This window comes from Cupressus sempervirens, chromosome 4 (assembly GCF_028749045.1).
Source record: "Cupressus sempervirens isolate cs-2001-9-10 chromosome 4, ASM2874904v1, whole genome shotgun sequence".
Classification (NCBI taxonomy): Eukaryota; Viridiplantae; Streptophyta; class Pinopsida; order Cupressales; family Cupressaceae; genus Cupressus; species Cupressus sempervirens.
Genome location: NC_143121.1, coordinates 54,513,536 through 54,530,378, shown reverse-complemented (window position 1 = coordinate 54,530,378; position 16,843 = coordinate 54,513,536). Strand labels below are relative to the sequence as shown.

The following is a 16,843-nucleotide window of genomic DNA, read 5'->3' as shown; positions in this document are numbered from 1 at the left end:
TGGCTCTGAGAATGGAAATTATTTGCTTGTTTGAGAATTGAATGTCTTGACTTACTATTTTAAGGAAGTCTATTTTTAGTAAATTTCACTGCCTCTTAGATTGGCCTTGTTTTGACTTTGGGACAACTTGCTATTTTTAGAAAGTCCATTTTTAGTAAGTCTATTTTTAGTAAATTTCACTGCCTCTTAGATTGGCCCTATTTTGACTTTGGGATAACTTACTATTTTTAGAATGTTTATTTTTGGTAGGTCTATTTCTACAACAAGTGAGCTATGGTTGATAAAGATCCAAAAGGATACATGTGTCTATATCCAAAAGAATGAGCAAGCACGACAGTCAATCGAGAAAGAAATGGTTGTTGCAGGATTCTTCCATCATGGAAAAATCCATGATCACTCAAAAGTCTCACCTTGGAGAAAAATGGTTGTTGCAGAATTCTTCCATAATGGACAAAATCCATGATCACTCAAAAAATCTAGCCTTGGAGAAAAATGGTTGTTGCATAATTCTTCCATCATGGACAAAATCCATGATCTCTCAAAAAATCTAGCCTTGGAGAAAAATGGTTGTTGCAAAATTCTTCCATCATGGACAAAATCCACAATCTCTCAAAAAAACTCACCTTAGAGAAAAATGGTCTTTGCGAAATTCTTCCATCATGGACAAAATCCACGATCTCTCAAAAAATCCAGCCTTGGAGAAAAATAGTTGTTGTGGAATTCTTCCATCATGGACAAAATCCACAATCACTCAAAAAATCCAGCCTTGGAGAAAAATGGTTGTTGAAAAATTCTTCCATCATGGACAAAATCCATGATCTCTCAAAAAATCCAGCCTTGGAGAAAATTGGTTGTTGCAAAATTCTTCCATCATGGAAAAAATCCACAATCTCTCAAAAAATCCCGCATTGGAGAAAAATGGTTGTTGCTGAATTCTTCCATCATGGACAAAATCCATGACCACTCAAAATTTTCACTAGCAAGAGAATTAGAAATCATGGAAGAAAAAGTGACTAAGTTTTGGAGATTTCTCCTTCATGGAAGCAAAAATGGCTAAGTGTTGGAGATTTGTCCTTCATAGAAGCAAAAATGGCAAAGTGTTAGAAATTCCTCCTTTATGGAAGGAAAAATGCTAGTGTTGGAAGTTTCTCCTTCATGGAAGAAAATTAGCTAAGTATTGGCAATTCCTCCTTCATGGAAGAATAAATGGCTAAGTGTTGGAAAATTTCTCCTTCATCAAAAAATGAAAAAGGATTAAGTGCTAGAAATTTCTCCTCCAGATCTTGAATTTCACCATCTTCAAGTGTGTACCCAAGACTGGAAAAATGATTGATAATAATTAAGAAAGGGGGAATTATTCAAAATGTAAGAAAAGAAATAATAGTGAATTGAAAGTATTTGAAGAAATAGGAGGAGAAAGCTCTAGTTCTAGAAATTCAACAAAGACAGTCAAATCCAAAATTCTAATACCAAGATCAAAGTACTAAGTGATCTTGTCCTAGACAATCAAGGTTCAAAGATAAAAATTCAAATCCAAAAATCCAAGAAAATGGTGAAGGAAGTTGAATATGAAGAAATTCTAGAGTAACATAATCATCAGCAAGGGATTCCAATCCATTTTAGGGAGATAAATTTCCAAGCAACTACATGGAAGATGAGAATGTTTGAAGAGATATTTTTAGAAAAGTCAGTCAAAGTTGGATCTTAGTTAAAATGATGGAGTTGGAAAAGACTTGAGCTTACATGGCCTCCATCATTATCTCATGGCATCTAATTATCGGTTATGAAGAACTGAGGTCTCCAAGTGAAACTTCTATGCATTCAGAGAATGGAATGAAGAATAATTTATTCAAGGAAGACTGAGCATTTATTGAGTAATGGACATGCATGGTTGATATTTATTGCACCCCACTCCTTCCTAAATGAGCATGCATAGTAGGCATTTATTACCCACTACAGGAATGGATTCCTTGTTGCATTAATGTAGATTCCTTTCCTTTTCCCTAACCCTAATTAGGGCTGATGTGTCACAATCTTGGCCATCAGTTATTGTGATCATCCTGGCCACCTATTGTAATTGAGGACCTATATAAAGGCCTCATTTCACATTTATAAAGGGGATATTTTTATGAGATTGTTGCTATGAGTTACTAAGATAATAAAGTTTTCATTATAGTTTGGTGAATACTTGACGTGTCTTAGAGCTTGCTTGTTCTCTTAAATTTCTTCAATTAGATTAAGTTTAGCCTAGGTAATGTGTGGTGATTACAATGAAGAATATGATGGTGTATTGGTGAATTCCTTTGGTTCATACTTTTGATGTTTTAGTGATTCTAACTCTTCATGCAAAGTTAGCGTAAACCCCTTTCATGCATATGGTTAACTTCTATCATTTGTATACATTGTTCTTTATGATGGCATATGCGGTGAAATGAGAATCTTTAGAGTAACCCTTGAAGATTGCACCCATTCAAGCATAGTTGTAGTATAACTTGGCAAAGCAGAATTTGGTAAATTGAGGAATTTATCCACTAGAATACTATTTGTTGTTATCACTGCCCTTAGGATTAGAATAGAATTCCTGAACCCTATCTTATTGAATTTTTGCATATTTTGTGAAAACTACAAAAAAAAGTACTTCATTGCAAAACCCTAAGATAGCTCCCACATCTAGTATGGCTTGAAATGAATCTGAATAAACACATAAGGCCCCTTGTGATCATCAAAAAATCACATCAACCATTTATCCTATCCATAGTCAAGACCTATCATTAGAGGAACCTTGAAGTCATTGTATGATCTTCTAGCAATCTTAGCATACACAAGATTTTATTCAAGAGAGGATAAGATATTTTGGTATTTCGTTCTACTATTTCGTGGGTCATAAAACACGCATCAACAAAAACTAGCACTAGAAGGAGGGCCATACAAAGTGTATCCATGGAATTTTCAACAGTGGTGAGCTTTCAATTATATCCAAGATAGGAGATCCCTTCAAAGGGAAAAATTCAAAAAAAATTGTGAAATTTTGAAAAAACTAGAAGAGTGAAAAATTGGAAAACTTGAGAAAAGAAGAAAAGATTTCTCAATGGATAGGTGGATTGATCTTCTCCCAATTTGGTTTGAGTTGAACAAACAACTAGATCCTTGTAATTTATCTCAACTTGCAACATCAGGTCAATGTAGGATACATGGTACCACAGAGCATGAGGAAATCCATTGTTTGGTGTTCCTTTTGAGGGTCGACTTGGCATTACTAAGAAGGATTTCTTTCGCACAAGTGTATGATCCTATGGTGCTTGTCAATTTTGAAGAAGACTTTGTTGAGTTCAAAGAAGATATCAATAAGAAACCAAGAATTGAATATGGAGGAGATACTTGGTGTCATGTGCATAGTCTTTCACATTCATAATTTAGATGCCTATCTTGCCAAGATATCATTGACTTGATCAAGTTCCAAATGGGTTGGTATGAGGAGATATCTTTGGGGGGTGAAAACTATTTCTTCCAAATTCCAAGTTGGATGTCGAAGGAAGGTGGTAGCTTTCACTCATGTTGGGAACTAAATGGTGAAGAAAGAAATCAGTTGCATCAAGGATTCATGGTTGAGTATAATGATGATGACAATCGAGAGGAAGAACTTTCACATATTACTTCACAAGAAGGTGTTGAAAATAAATCAAGGACACAATTAATTTCATCAAAGGAAGGGGAGACATAGAAGAAAAAGATCTACATAATGAAGAACTAGAAAATAATCACCCCAAGTTTGAGGATGTGGTCCTTGGTGAACTTTCCCACATGCTACAAAGTCAAATTCTTGAGGATGACTTGCAAGAAATTTCACATACCCATGAAATAGAAGGCAATTAGGTGGACAAGACGAATGAGGAATTAAAAGTTATCATAGATGAATCAAGGTATATGGAACAATTCGACAAAACCATAAGAGATACTACAACCTTTGGGGGGTGCTAAATGATATCATGAGAGAAGTTGATTGATTTCCAAATGTATTTCAAGATGATAAAGTTACTACAAGTGCCATGGTTTACCATCAAATTCGACCTCCTGAAACATTACCACCTATTATTGAAGTTGATGATGAATTTATGAAGTGATTTGATGATCTTCCTTTCAATCATGAGAATTCTATGTTTGATAAGATTCTACATAGAGAATTGCAAGATGTTCCTAAAGAGAAATCTACAAGCAACACCATGGGTGAGGATGATGAAGAGAAATTTGGGTTGATGTCACAATTAGATATTGTATTTGAACAAGTTGGGAATATATATGAAGGAGAGCTCATTAAGGAATCCTTGATTGTTAAGGATGCACTTAGTAATACACACATGGATGCATGGTTCACGCTATATAAGGACAAACAACCTAAAGTAGTATTCCAAGGGCTTGATCACAAGAGTTATCCTATCTTGAACACTTGTGAGTTTGATGTTACCACCAGAGGGGGAATCCACCACTAAATGCGTCCTCCTAAACATGTGAATAATCAACAAGGATTTCAACATGAACTACTAGTTGAGACATGCCAGGTTGTTTCTTTCCTTGCTTCTAATGTTGAAAATTTTGATAATTATTATTTTGATTATGGAGGTTTAGGAAATAAAACTTGCATTTGGATTGACCATGAACCACATGAATTGCCTCAACTTTTGGTCTTGCATGATAGTTTCCCTGATGTTGAAAATTGGGTGATAAATATTTTCTCAAAATAGAAGGATAAAAATGCTGAACTAAAAACCCTTACCCAATCCTTGATACTCTTCAAAATCTTGAGAAGCCATGCTACATCATGTGTATATATTAGTTTGGTTTGTGTCATCCCTTCAGGATTCTTGTAAATAGTTAGGTTAGATTTCTCTTGGGCCATTTGGTTTAGGAGAGTAGTTTAGTTTCCTTTCAGCTGGGTAGTTTAGTTTCCCTTTTAGTTGGTTAGAATAGTTTTCTCTTAGTTGTTTAGTTTAGAGTTGGTTAGAATAGTTTTCTTTTAGTTTCTTAGTTTAGATGTTGTGAGGGAGCTCGAGTTTGATTTGTATGTAGTCATTTGACTTGAAATCTTTTAGCTTCCCTCAGTTAGAAAGCATTTTGGTTTGGGGCCTTTGCAAGTGCAAAGGGGGTCCATGTTATCACTCGTGGGCAAGGTGTGTGGATTTCACATTTTTGGTGACAAAATGAAGTCTATGTTGTTCATTTCTTGAATACATTTGACAAGGTTCAGAGATTAAAGGATGTGCTTAGTAGTTGGTCTATGGTAGGACTTGTACTAAATTTGGGTCAAACATGATGGAGGTTCTTAAGTTATCTTTGACATGGTTACAACATTCTACTCACACTTAATTTCTCTGAGTTCTTGGTGTTTTGAAGTGAAATTGGACTTAGCGAAGATCTTACACCTGCTATAGTGCCACTATGGTCTTCCAAACCCTCCACAAGCTTCATTGCCTACAAACCAAACAAAAGATTGAGAAAAAGAAATATCATGAGAAAAGAAAAGAGAATTTATGCAAAGGAAAGGCAGTATCAAAGTGAAAATAAACATGAAATTTGGTTCAAGGGTGTGCAATCATCTCAACCAGTGCTATAAAAATAATCACTAAAGGTAGAACCATGATTGTGGTGCCACAGCAATAACTACATCAGGGCTATAGATGCCTCACTGGTAGCGGGGCTCTATCCAAGTTGCTTTTGAAGTAAGGATATTATAATAGCTAAGTTTAATGAATTTGAGAGATTATCAAGTTCTTGTAGAGTGGGAAATAAATCATTTGCACACACATGAGTAACTTATGGTTAGGGTACTCATGGTCAACTTGAGAGTTCTTTCCCTTGTTGAGTGTTTTTCCTTAAGTAGATTTTTAGATAGGCCATCCTAATATTTTTGTTCTAAGTTACTTATTTCTTTAAATGTTCAAAAACATTTCTTTGGGTGGGTGCTAGATATTGTGGGCTTTTCACACCATCGCCCCATTGCAAATGGGGGGCCCCCTTTTGTCTCTTGATCTTCTCCTTTTGGCTTTAGTTCTTGGTAGTATTGGGCTCAATCTTCTAAAGTTCCTTCTTTCCAATGAGAATTGGTAAAATTGGCTAGATATGGAAAGTGTTGTCCATGTGGCTCTGAGAATGGAAATTATTTGCTTGTTTGAGAATTGAATGTCTTGAATTACTATTTTTAGAAAGTCTATTTTTAGTAAATTTCACTACCTCTCAGATTGGCCTTATTTTGACTTTTGGACAAATTACTATTTTTAGAAAGTCTATTTTTAGTAAGTCTATTTTTAGTAAATTTCACTGCCTCTCAGATTGGCCTTATTTTGACTTTGGGACAGCTTACTATTTTTAGAATGTTTATTTTTGGTAGGTCTATTTCTACAACAAGTGAGCTATGGTTGATAAAGAGCCAAAAGGGTACATGTGTCTATATCCAAAAGAATGAGCAAGCACAATAGTCAATCAAGAAAAAAATGGTTGTTGCAGAATTCTTCCATCATGAAAAAAATCCATGATCACTCAAAAAGTCTTGCCTTGGAGAAAAATGGTTGTTGCAAAATTCTTTCATCATGGAAAAAATCCATGATCACTCAAAAAATCTTGCCTTGGAGAAAAATGGTTGTTGCATAATTCTTCCATCATGGATAAAATCCACGATCTCTCAAAAAATCTAGCCTTGGAGAAAAATGGTTGTTGCAGAATTCTTCCATTATGGACAAAATCCACAATCTCTCAAAAAAGTCTCGCTTTAGAGAAAAATGGTCTTCGCAAAATTCTTCCATCATCGAAAAAATCCACGATCTCTCAAAAAATCCAGCCTTGGAGAAAAATGGTTGTTGCAAAATTCTTCCATCATGGACAAAATCCACGATCACTCAAAAAATCCAGCCTTGGAGAAAAATGGTTGTTGCGGAATTCTTCCATCATGGAAAAAATCCACGATCACTCAAAAAATTCAGCCTTGGAGAAAAATGGTTGTTGTGGAATTCTTCCATCATGGACAAAATCCATGATCTCTCAAAAAATCCAGCCTTGGAGAAAAATGGTTGCTGGAGAAATCTTCCATCATGGACAAAATCCATGATCTCTCAAAAAATCCTACGTTGGAGAAAAATGGTTGTTGTGGAATTCTTCCATCATGGACAAAATTTATGACCACTCAAAATTTTCACTAGCAAGAGAATTAGAAATCATGGAAGCAAAAATGGCGAAGTGTTGGAAATTTCTCCTTCATGGAAGAAAAAATGGCTAAGTGTTGGAAATTTCTCCTTCATGGAAGCAAAAATGGCTAAGTGTTAGAGATTTGTCCTTCATAGAAGCAAAAATGGCGAAGTGTTAGAAATTCCTCCTTCATGGAAGAAAAAATGCTAGTGTTGGAAGTTTCTCCTTCATGGAAGAAAAACTAGCTAAGTGTTGGCAATTCCTCCTTCATGGAAGAATAAATGGCTAAGTGTTGGAAACTTTCTCCTTCATCAAAAAATGAAAAAGGATTAAGTGTTGGAAATTTCTCCTCCAGATCTTGAATTTCACCCTCTTCAAGTGTGTACCCAAGACTGGAAAAATGATTGATGATAATTTAAAAAGGGGGAATTCTTCAAAATGTAAGAAAAAGCATAACAATAAATTGAAATTATTCGAAGAAAAAGGAGGAGAAAGCTCTAGTTCTAGAAATTCAACAAAGACACTCAAATCCAAAATTCTAGTACCAAGATCAAAGTACTAAGTGATCTAGTCATAGACATTCAAGGTTCAAAGATCAAAGTTCAAATCCAAAAGTCCAAGAACATGGTGAAGGAAGTTCAATATGAAGAAATTCTAGAGTAACATAATCATTAGCAAGGGATTCCAATCCATTTTAGGGAGATAAATTTCCAAGCAACTACATGGAAGACTAGAATGTTTGAAGAGAGATTTTTAGAAAAGTCAGTCAAAGTAGGATCTTAGTTAAAATGATACAGTTGGAAAAGAATTGATCTTACATGGCCTCCATCATCATTTGATGGCATCTAATTATCTTTGATGAAGAACTAAGGTCTCCAAGTCAAACTTCTATGCATTCAGAGAATGGAATCAAGAATAATTTATTCAAGGAAGACTGAGTATTTATTGAGTAATGGACATGCATGGTGGATATTTATTGCACCCCATTCCTTCCTAAAAAAGTATGCATATTTGGCATTTATTACCCACTATAGTAATGGATTCCTTGTTGCATTAATGTAGATTCCTTTCCTTTTCCCTAACCCTAATTAGGGCTGATGTGTCACAATCTTGGCCATTGGTTATTGTGATCATCTAGGCCACCTATTGTAAGTGAGGACCTATATAAAGGCCTCATTTCTCATTTGTAAAGGGGAGATTTTTATGAGATTGTTGCTATGAGTTACTGAGATAATAAAGTTTTTATTGGAGTTTGGTGAATACTTGACGTGTCTTAGTGCTTGCTTGTTCTCTTAAATTTCTTCAATTAGATTAAGTTTAGCCTAGTTAATGTGTGGTGATTACAATGAAGAATATGATGGTGTATTGATGAATTCCTTTGGTTTATACTTTTTATGTTTTAGTGATTTTAACTTTTCATGCAAAGTTAGCCTGAACCGCTTTCATGCATATGCTTAACTTCTATCATTTGTATACATTGTTCTTTATGATGGCGTATGCAGTGATATGAAAATCTTTAGCATAACCCTCGAAGATTGCACCGATTCATGCATAGTTGTAGTATAACTTGGCAAAGAAAAATTTGGTAAATTGAGGAATTTGTCCACTAGAATACTATTTTTTGTTATCACTACCCTTAGGATTAGAATAGAATTCCTAAACCCTGTCTTATTGAATTTCTGCATATTTTGTGAAAACTCCAAAAAAAGTACTTCATTGCAAAATCCTAAGATAGCTCACACATCTAGTTTGGCTTGAAATGAATCTAAATAAACACATAATGCCCCTTGTGATCATCAAAAAATCACATCAACCACTAATCTTATCGATAGTCAAGACCTGGCATTAGAGGAACCTTGAAGTCATTGCATGATCTTCTAGCAATCTTAGCATACATGAGACTTTATTCAAGAGCGGATAAGATATTTTGGTATTTTGTTCTACTATTTGGTGGGTCATAAAACACACATCAACATATAGTACTATACATTTAGGAACCGTAAACTAGTAATGAGAACGTGGATCATGCAAACCAAGAAAATCAGGAACCCGATGCTGCTAACCCCTCTGTTGTTGCTATTGACAAGCCTCATTTCATAATGCAGAAGAACTTACAGTGAATATGTATTTTTTACCTTGCATCATTTTTTTTTAATGTACATATTTGGAGCCATAATGCATAGTCCAGCTGGGACACAATGTAATAACTTAGTTCTAGATATTTTATTGGTATTGGCTCATGTATGAACTTGTGATACATTAACCCTAATTATTTTATTTTTGATATAATTATCTTCTCAAACTATTTTAACATTAAAACTAATAATTTAAAATATATTTTATTTAACTTTTATACTAAATGTAAATGTTTATAAATATAGGGATGCAAATATGTATTTGTCAATTAAAATCTCAATTCAAATTAATTGAAATTAAACTCTCATGGAACTGAAATTTAAGCTTGCAATGTCCATTAAGTGCAGTTACAATTTTAAGTGTACTGGTATATGTTTTTCAACTTTATAAATATTAAACAGTTAAACTTCAAAATTTGCAACATCACATTATATTGGGAGGAGTGTTGTTTTGAAGTATTTCCAATGATTTCACCTATGTTTAATCTGGGGGTTGCTTCAAGAAGGCAATGTGTTGAGGTTTCTTCCATGAATCTAAACATAAATTATATAGATTTACAATTTAGTTGATTATATACTAAAGAAGGTTAGTAGAATCAGAAAAATTTAATTAATAGTCATTTTGAAAACTAAACTTTTCTTACTATGAGTTGGAAACAAATTTCAATATTTATATTGAATGAAGATTGTAATATCAAGTACCTAAATCTCTAAAACAAAAATTCCGCATGAAAATTGCACTTTTTAATTTTAATTTTTTTGATGAATAGTCTTGTTCTATTAAAAAAACATACTTAGAATACAATTCACAAAAAAGGGGTCAGGGGATACAAGATCACCCCATGAGAGAGTTCAAGTGGCCTAAGCCAGATCTAAACACATGGCATCAGCCGGAAATAGCAACTATTCATTAAAAAAAAAAAAAACATATATAGCAACCTTAGGCTGCCAAAGAAGTGGCAATCGAGGGGGGAGGATCATCTTTGTCATTGAAACCTCAATCATTGGTGAGATTGGGGGGCAGGATGGGTACAGACTAGCCATCATTAGGAGAACCAGTAGCAAGGGGATCAGTGGCAGCCTCCACATCTTTGACCTCATGCCACGGAGGAGAGATTGCCAGTGCCAGGAGAGGCCATTTTCCAGCATTATCTCGATGAGCACCAGGAGGAGGAGCTAGGGACTAGCCAGAGCCACCACAAGGTGGGGAGGCAGAGTGGTGCCTCCAACTATGAGCCCCACCACTAGGAGAGCGGTGGCAGGAAGCTTGCGAGTGCGGAGTGTACGAGTGGCAACCTGAGGAGTGGCATTATTGACGGCGACCACAAGGCATCAAGGTGTCTACCGAGGCATTTGGAGGTACTAGAGCCACAGTACAAGGGGCATTGCCCCAATGGTTGAGTAGCTCCTATAGGTGAGTAACTTCCAGGGTAACTTTGTTAGCTTGCACCTGTATCTGCATAATAACATTGTTACAAATACAAGCTTTAGTGTACATTGTAATGTTAACATCCAAAAAGTTGTGTGTGAATAAAACAACATTTCTATCTTTCCACAAAGTAAACAAAATTTCCATCCTGAATGTATGCTAGATCTAGGAGTACTTTTTGGGAATTCTGGGGGAATCACCCAACAAGATCATGTGCCATGAAAATGGTTTGGGCCTAAAGCGCTTGAAAAAATCATGAATCCAGTGCCAATAATTCTATGCATGTTTGCAAAACCAAAAAATATGCAGAAAGGACTCAGGCTGACCATAGAAGGGGCATCTGGGATCAAGAACCCCAATGTGCTTAAGCTAAGGTCCCAAGGGAAGACCTTGGAAGGAAAAGCACCAAGCAAAGTGGGCGATCTTGGGCTCAGTAATAGTGCACCAAATGGTATCAAAGCATTTTTTCCATTGAGAAAGTAAAGATTGCAAATGCCATCTCTTGTTGAGCATGTCTACCATCAGAGGATGGGTTGAAAGTCATTGGTATCCCTTATTGGGCTTGTAGTTGGCAAAAGGAGTGTCAGGATACCACTTCCAGTCATGCCACCAAGGACGACCATACTGAATTCCAACCTTGTGCACCAAATGTACAGGGATGGAGGAAAGTAGTGGGTCAAAAGTTTGTCGATCTACACGGACAAGGTGGTACTGAACCTGCATGTCTTCCTAGGCCTCGAAACTCGTAGTGACTCTAGAAAAGAGATCTTTGATAGTTCTAATGCCATGTTTGAAAAAAAAAAGAGCACTAGCACCGTGGGTCTTAGCAAGAGGATTAACCTGAATGGAAAATAGGGGAGACCACCAAATATTTTGTTAATTCAAGGAGAGACCATTGCAAAAGTCATCCCCAAACCAAAGAAGCCAAGGCTTGATAGCCTCTCGAGCTTTCCAGATGCTCTTGATAACAAACGAGCCTTGTATGACAATAGGCTCACACATGATGACAAGGGTTTGAAAACCAATCCCCTACCACGTAGGTCTATTGACAAGGAAGCCAAAAGAAATGCAATGGCAAACAAGAATCTTCCAAGCTTCATCTCTAGTAATAGCTCGAATGATCCACTTGGCACAAAGTGCAAGGCCTTGTTTTTTAGTGGAAAGCAGACCAAGGCCACCATATTCTTTAGGGAGGGAACAAAACTCCCAAGCGACTTTGTGAAATCCATGATGATCAAAACTAGAGGCCTAGAGGAAATCTCTGAGCAAGTGTTCCAGTTTAAGATAGGAAGCTTTGGAAGGAGCCCAATAGGAAGAATAATAAACATGCATGGCTGCCAGAATCTTAGAACAAATCTAGAATTTACCAGTAAGAGAGAGTGGCTTGGTAATCTAGTAATCAAGCTTTTTTGCAATCTTAGCAAGGACAACATTCCAAAGCTCCAGAGGGGAAGCCTGAAAGGCAAAAGGGATGCCAAGAAAATGAAAAATTTCACTATGAGTGACCCATTTCCACTCAAATTGGCTGAGCCAGGGTGGAGCTAGCAAAAAAGACTGGTAGTAGCAGAGTGTGTTATGCCATTGAATGGCAAAGCAAGATACTTGACAAAAAGTTTTTAGAAAAGATAGTGCATTGTTGATGCTTTCCTCATCTTCAAGAAGAGTAAGGAAGGAATCATCAGCAAAATGACCATTGACAAGCTGGGATGTAGAATCTGGCAAGGCAATGCCACAAACCAATCCTAAGGATATAGAATGAGCAAGCAGGTACCCAAATCCTTTAGCAGCAAGAATGTAAAGCACTGGAGCTAAAGGGCTACCTTGCTTGATGGAGTGAAAGAGCCCAAAGGCCTTAGACTAAAAATTATTAATGGTAATGTACACATTAGCATCACCAAAAAGAATCTCCACGGATTGAATAAAGTTGGGACCAAATCCTAGGGCCTGGAGCATAGCTAGGATGAACGGCCATTCAATGCGGTCATATGCTTTGGCAAAATCTATCTTTAGAAGGATAGCCTTTTGTTTGGACTTGCGAACCCATTCCATCCCTTCCTAGATAGCAATATTTTTATCAAGAATGTATTTGGATTTGATGAAGCCAGTTTGCTCAGGCCACAGAATGAGAGGCAGCATGTGCCTGATTTTGAGGGAGAGTGCCTTGGCAATTATCTTATAAGCCACATTCAAAAGGGTGATGGGCCTCCAATTGCATATGTCCTCTGGATCACCAGCTTTAGGTATGAATTTAATATTTACTTTCTTTATAATGGCTCCTAAGCTTTTATAATGAAATGCTTCAAGATAGACTCTGTGCAGCTTGTAAAACTCACAAGAAAATCCATCACACATAGGGGACTTCTTATCTGCCATAGAAAAGGCAGCCTCTTTAAGATTGCTGAGGGAAAGAAGTTGCTCACAAAAAGCACACTGCTCCCCTACAAGGCGATTTGGAGTAACAAAGATGCATTTTCATAGAGCTTCTTCTTGGGCAACTAAATTTCCCTGCGAAGTAAAGACATTCTCATAATGATGAGCGAATGCTTGCAGGATGTCGAGGAGGCTGGATAGAACAGTCGTGTCTTGTTTGATTTTTTGAATCCCAACTTTGGTATGACAGGCTCAGAGAGCATGAAAAAATTCTTTTGAGGACTTTTCTCCAACCTTCAACCAATGGAGATGAACCTTGAGTTGAGCTCCATGGGCACAAATAGTTGTTAGCAACTTGCTTGTCATGTTGAATCTTGGCAAGTTGAACTTGCAGATCTGTATCAAAGTGGTTGAGAGAGAGAGCCTCAGAGGCTTTTCTAATGGCAATGGTGTTAGTTGCATAAGCCGTTTTTTAAAACATGGTGACTTGATGCCCAAAGATGCGTAGGAATCACGCAGTTCTGGCAATGGCATCATTCCACCATTGAATCCATCCCCTTTGAGAATGTGGACGTTGCTCCAAATTCTAGACATGTTGGATATGTAAGATGGTGGAAGCATACATCAGCACTGACATGTTGAGGAAAAACTGAGACTTAGCTACCTTGGGGATAGTTGTTTGCCAAGTAATGCCAAAATAAATAGGATAGTGGTCAGATATAGTAACATCTGACAGGGGAATGACAAGAAAATCTCGATTCTCAGAAAAGGAGAAAAAAGATTGCGCAGAGATCATGGCACAATCAAGACATTTTAATATACAATCTAGGCCAGCTCAAAAGTTGGACTAAGTGTGCCAGACCCCACTACTCTAGTGACAGTTAGTGTTGGAATGAAACAGGCCCAATTTATTACACATGTAGTACCAAGTTGCTCTTTCCCCAACTGTCTAATGAAAAGGTAGAATGCTTTCTTTGTCAAATGCCACTTCAACCATATTGAAGTCCCCACACATGACGTAAGTAGCTGGAGGTAAATTGTTAGCCAACTAGGCCCACAACTGAGCTCTTTCAATAGCATCATTGGAAGCATAAACATTAATGACTCCAAAAGAGTGATTGTTAATGGAAAGTAAAATCTAAACAATTCTATGCAAAGAGTTAGTACCATGTGAAATAGTAGCAGAATGAATGCAACGTGATAGGAGAGTAACTACACCACCTCAACCAGCATCATGTTGTGATGAAAACATAATGCCATCCTGCCAAATGATGCGGCATGCAATAGAAAGCATGAAACCAGAGATCTTTACTTCTTGTAAACACAAAAAATCCAAATTACCAAGTCTATGATGGACATCTTGGACATAGTACTTTCTAGTGAGGTCTGTAAGACCTCTAACATTCCATGAAAGGCAGTTCATGAGAACTCTTCGATGTCATCCTCATCCTCGAGAGAGGAGTAGCTATTTTGCATGAAGGTAGGAGTCAGGTGAAAGTCAGACAAAAAATCCTTTGAACTTACAGCTTGTTGCTTTGTCTTTGGTACCTCTGCATGTCCAGGAGGACTACGAGAACGTTGTATTGTTGGTAGCACAATGGAGGAGACCGCAAGAGGAGTGCAAGCCCCGACCAAGGAAAAAGCCCTAGCGGCAGCCTTGATTCCCTACGTGTTAGCAGGGTTTACAACCTACAAAACCCCTAGAGGAGGAACTATCGAAGCCGCCTGCATCCCCATGCTAGCTAGTGTTAAACTTTCTGTGGGAATAGGAGGAACAATGGCAACCACCATGTAAGATTGTTTGGGTTGTAAAGGGGTCAAAGTATGTATTCTAGATAACAGTTTTGAACATTCATACCCTCAGAAATAGTATTAATCTCATTGTAAATGACTCATCAAAGTAAAGTCTATGCATACAACAGTTCAGATTACGTACTGTACTATTTCTCGCTGCTATATCAATCATAAGACAACTAATCAGCGAAATTAAAAATATAACCAAAGCGACTGAGGTCTTTACAGCCTCAACTTGCATTAAAGATTCTATATCAATGGGTTTCTTCCAATTTTCCTTAATGCCAATAATATGGGCCCTTCCAACAACTGCTACAACTGATTTACATTCCTTTCCAACTTCAAACAATGTAGAGGCCATATAAAGGTCCCTCTCATGAATGAGTGTTTCCTTTAAACATGGGATTCTATTAGTTGCAGTCCCTGGTAATCTATTTGACATAGGAGATAAGTGAAATAAAGAGATGAAAAAAATTTGTCTTTGTACCAAAAGCTCATTCTTGACCATGTCCTTTGGCTTGTTATCTCAGTAGGTCTGTCACCCAATATCACATTGTAAAATTACAACTTTCTTCCTTAGCTCTTTTGGAAGCTTCTTCTTAACAAGATGTAGAAGACGTAGTTTTGAAAAAGTCTTTCCCATTTCTTGTTTGTAGTCTACAACCACATTTTTATGTATTGTGAAAATAGGTTGTATAAATAGAGAAGAATCGGCTGACTTCTACAATACAATGAATTTTTATATTTAGGAGTAGTTGGTGATGATGACTTGTTTTTATCGTTTTTGTTCTTGATTGGCTAACTTGGGCAAGCATTTTCTCAAAAGCATTATACAAGGACTAGAGATGAAGTGTAGTTTAAATTATTAGTGTCAGATTGCATTTATTGTAGTTATTTATTATTGTAATAAATATTACAATTATAAATTAAATAGAGTGGATTTTAACATTATAATGTCTTATTCAACATTGAAATAGAAATTTGTTTATTTAAATTTAAGAAATATTGTATGTCGTATATATTTTAATAAAGATATATATTTAGTTTATTAATTATAAAGAAGAAAAGTTTTTGTTTAGTTTTAAATACAAAATCAAAGAGCTAGGACACATGTAACAATAGTATGAGAAAGACTCATATCCAATGTAATACAAACATTTGAAATTTATACAATATAAAAAATAATTTTATCTTACTACAATAGAAATACATTCAAACCAATTTAAAATAGATTTGAAAGAACCTCAAAACTTTACACCAATTGCTATTTCTAGAATAGGAATTTGTTCCTTCTATTTGGATAGACAAAATAGAATGGGAATTGCTTCAAAATCTTATAGCCAAAGAAATATCGGAACAAGAAGAAATTGTAGAACATTAGGAACCAGATTGGGTCTAAGAGCTTAACAACAGATTAAATAGTGCTTCTCTAGCTATTATTTTGATGAATGTTAATTATTTGTTCATGTCTGTCATTTGAGTTCAAGCAGTAAGAAGACCACCAAAGATTAACCACCGCAACTTGGTCTTGAATGTGGCCACCACTACCTAGACTATGATTTGGGAATAAAAAAAAATTTGGCAAATCTCTCATTCGAGCAATTGTGGTTCAGATTTGGAAGATCATTGTAGTCAATGATCTTCATAGACAATGCTAAATGTCAACAAATCACAAAGATAAAATTGAGTTAGGATAGCAAAGAAATCATCACTTACTTTCAATCTATGAAATCATCGCTTGATATGTTCCATCCCTATCATTTGTGGGGTATGCAGATTTAACTTCTTCACTTACATCTTCCCTTATATGCATCTAGTCGCATTGTCGTTCAGATGATTATGCTAGCATAAATAAAACAATTATCTTCACCTCCCTTAAATTCCCTTGCTTATGAGGGATCATTTTCACTACCCCTGTTTGTCCACTAGTTTGTGTAGGGTT

At 36.2% G+C, this 16,843-nt stretch overlaps 1 protein-coding gene across 1 annotated transcript in view; it reads right to left on the bottom strand.

The window, feature by feature from the left end:
- The window catches only part of LOC149559908 (uncharacterized), a 154,512-nt gene that overhangs the window by 19,420 nt on the left and 118,249 nt on the right, over positions 1-16,843 (bottom strand). The window contains exons 2-3 of the mRNA XM_089827513.1: positions 15,044-15,285; positions 14,632-14,772 (exon numbers count right to left, since the gene is read on the bottom strand). Of these exons, the coding sequence (XP_089683639.1) occupies positions 14,632-14,772; positions 15,044-15,285 (383 nt within the window). The remainder of the gene's footprint in view (positions 1-14,631; positions 14,773-15,043; positions 15,286-16,843) is intronic.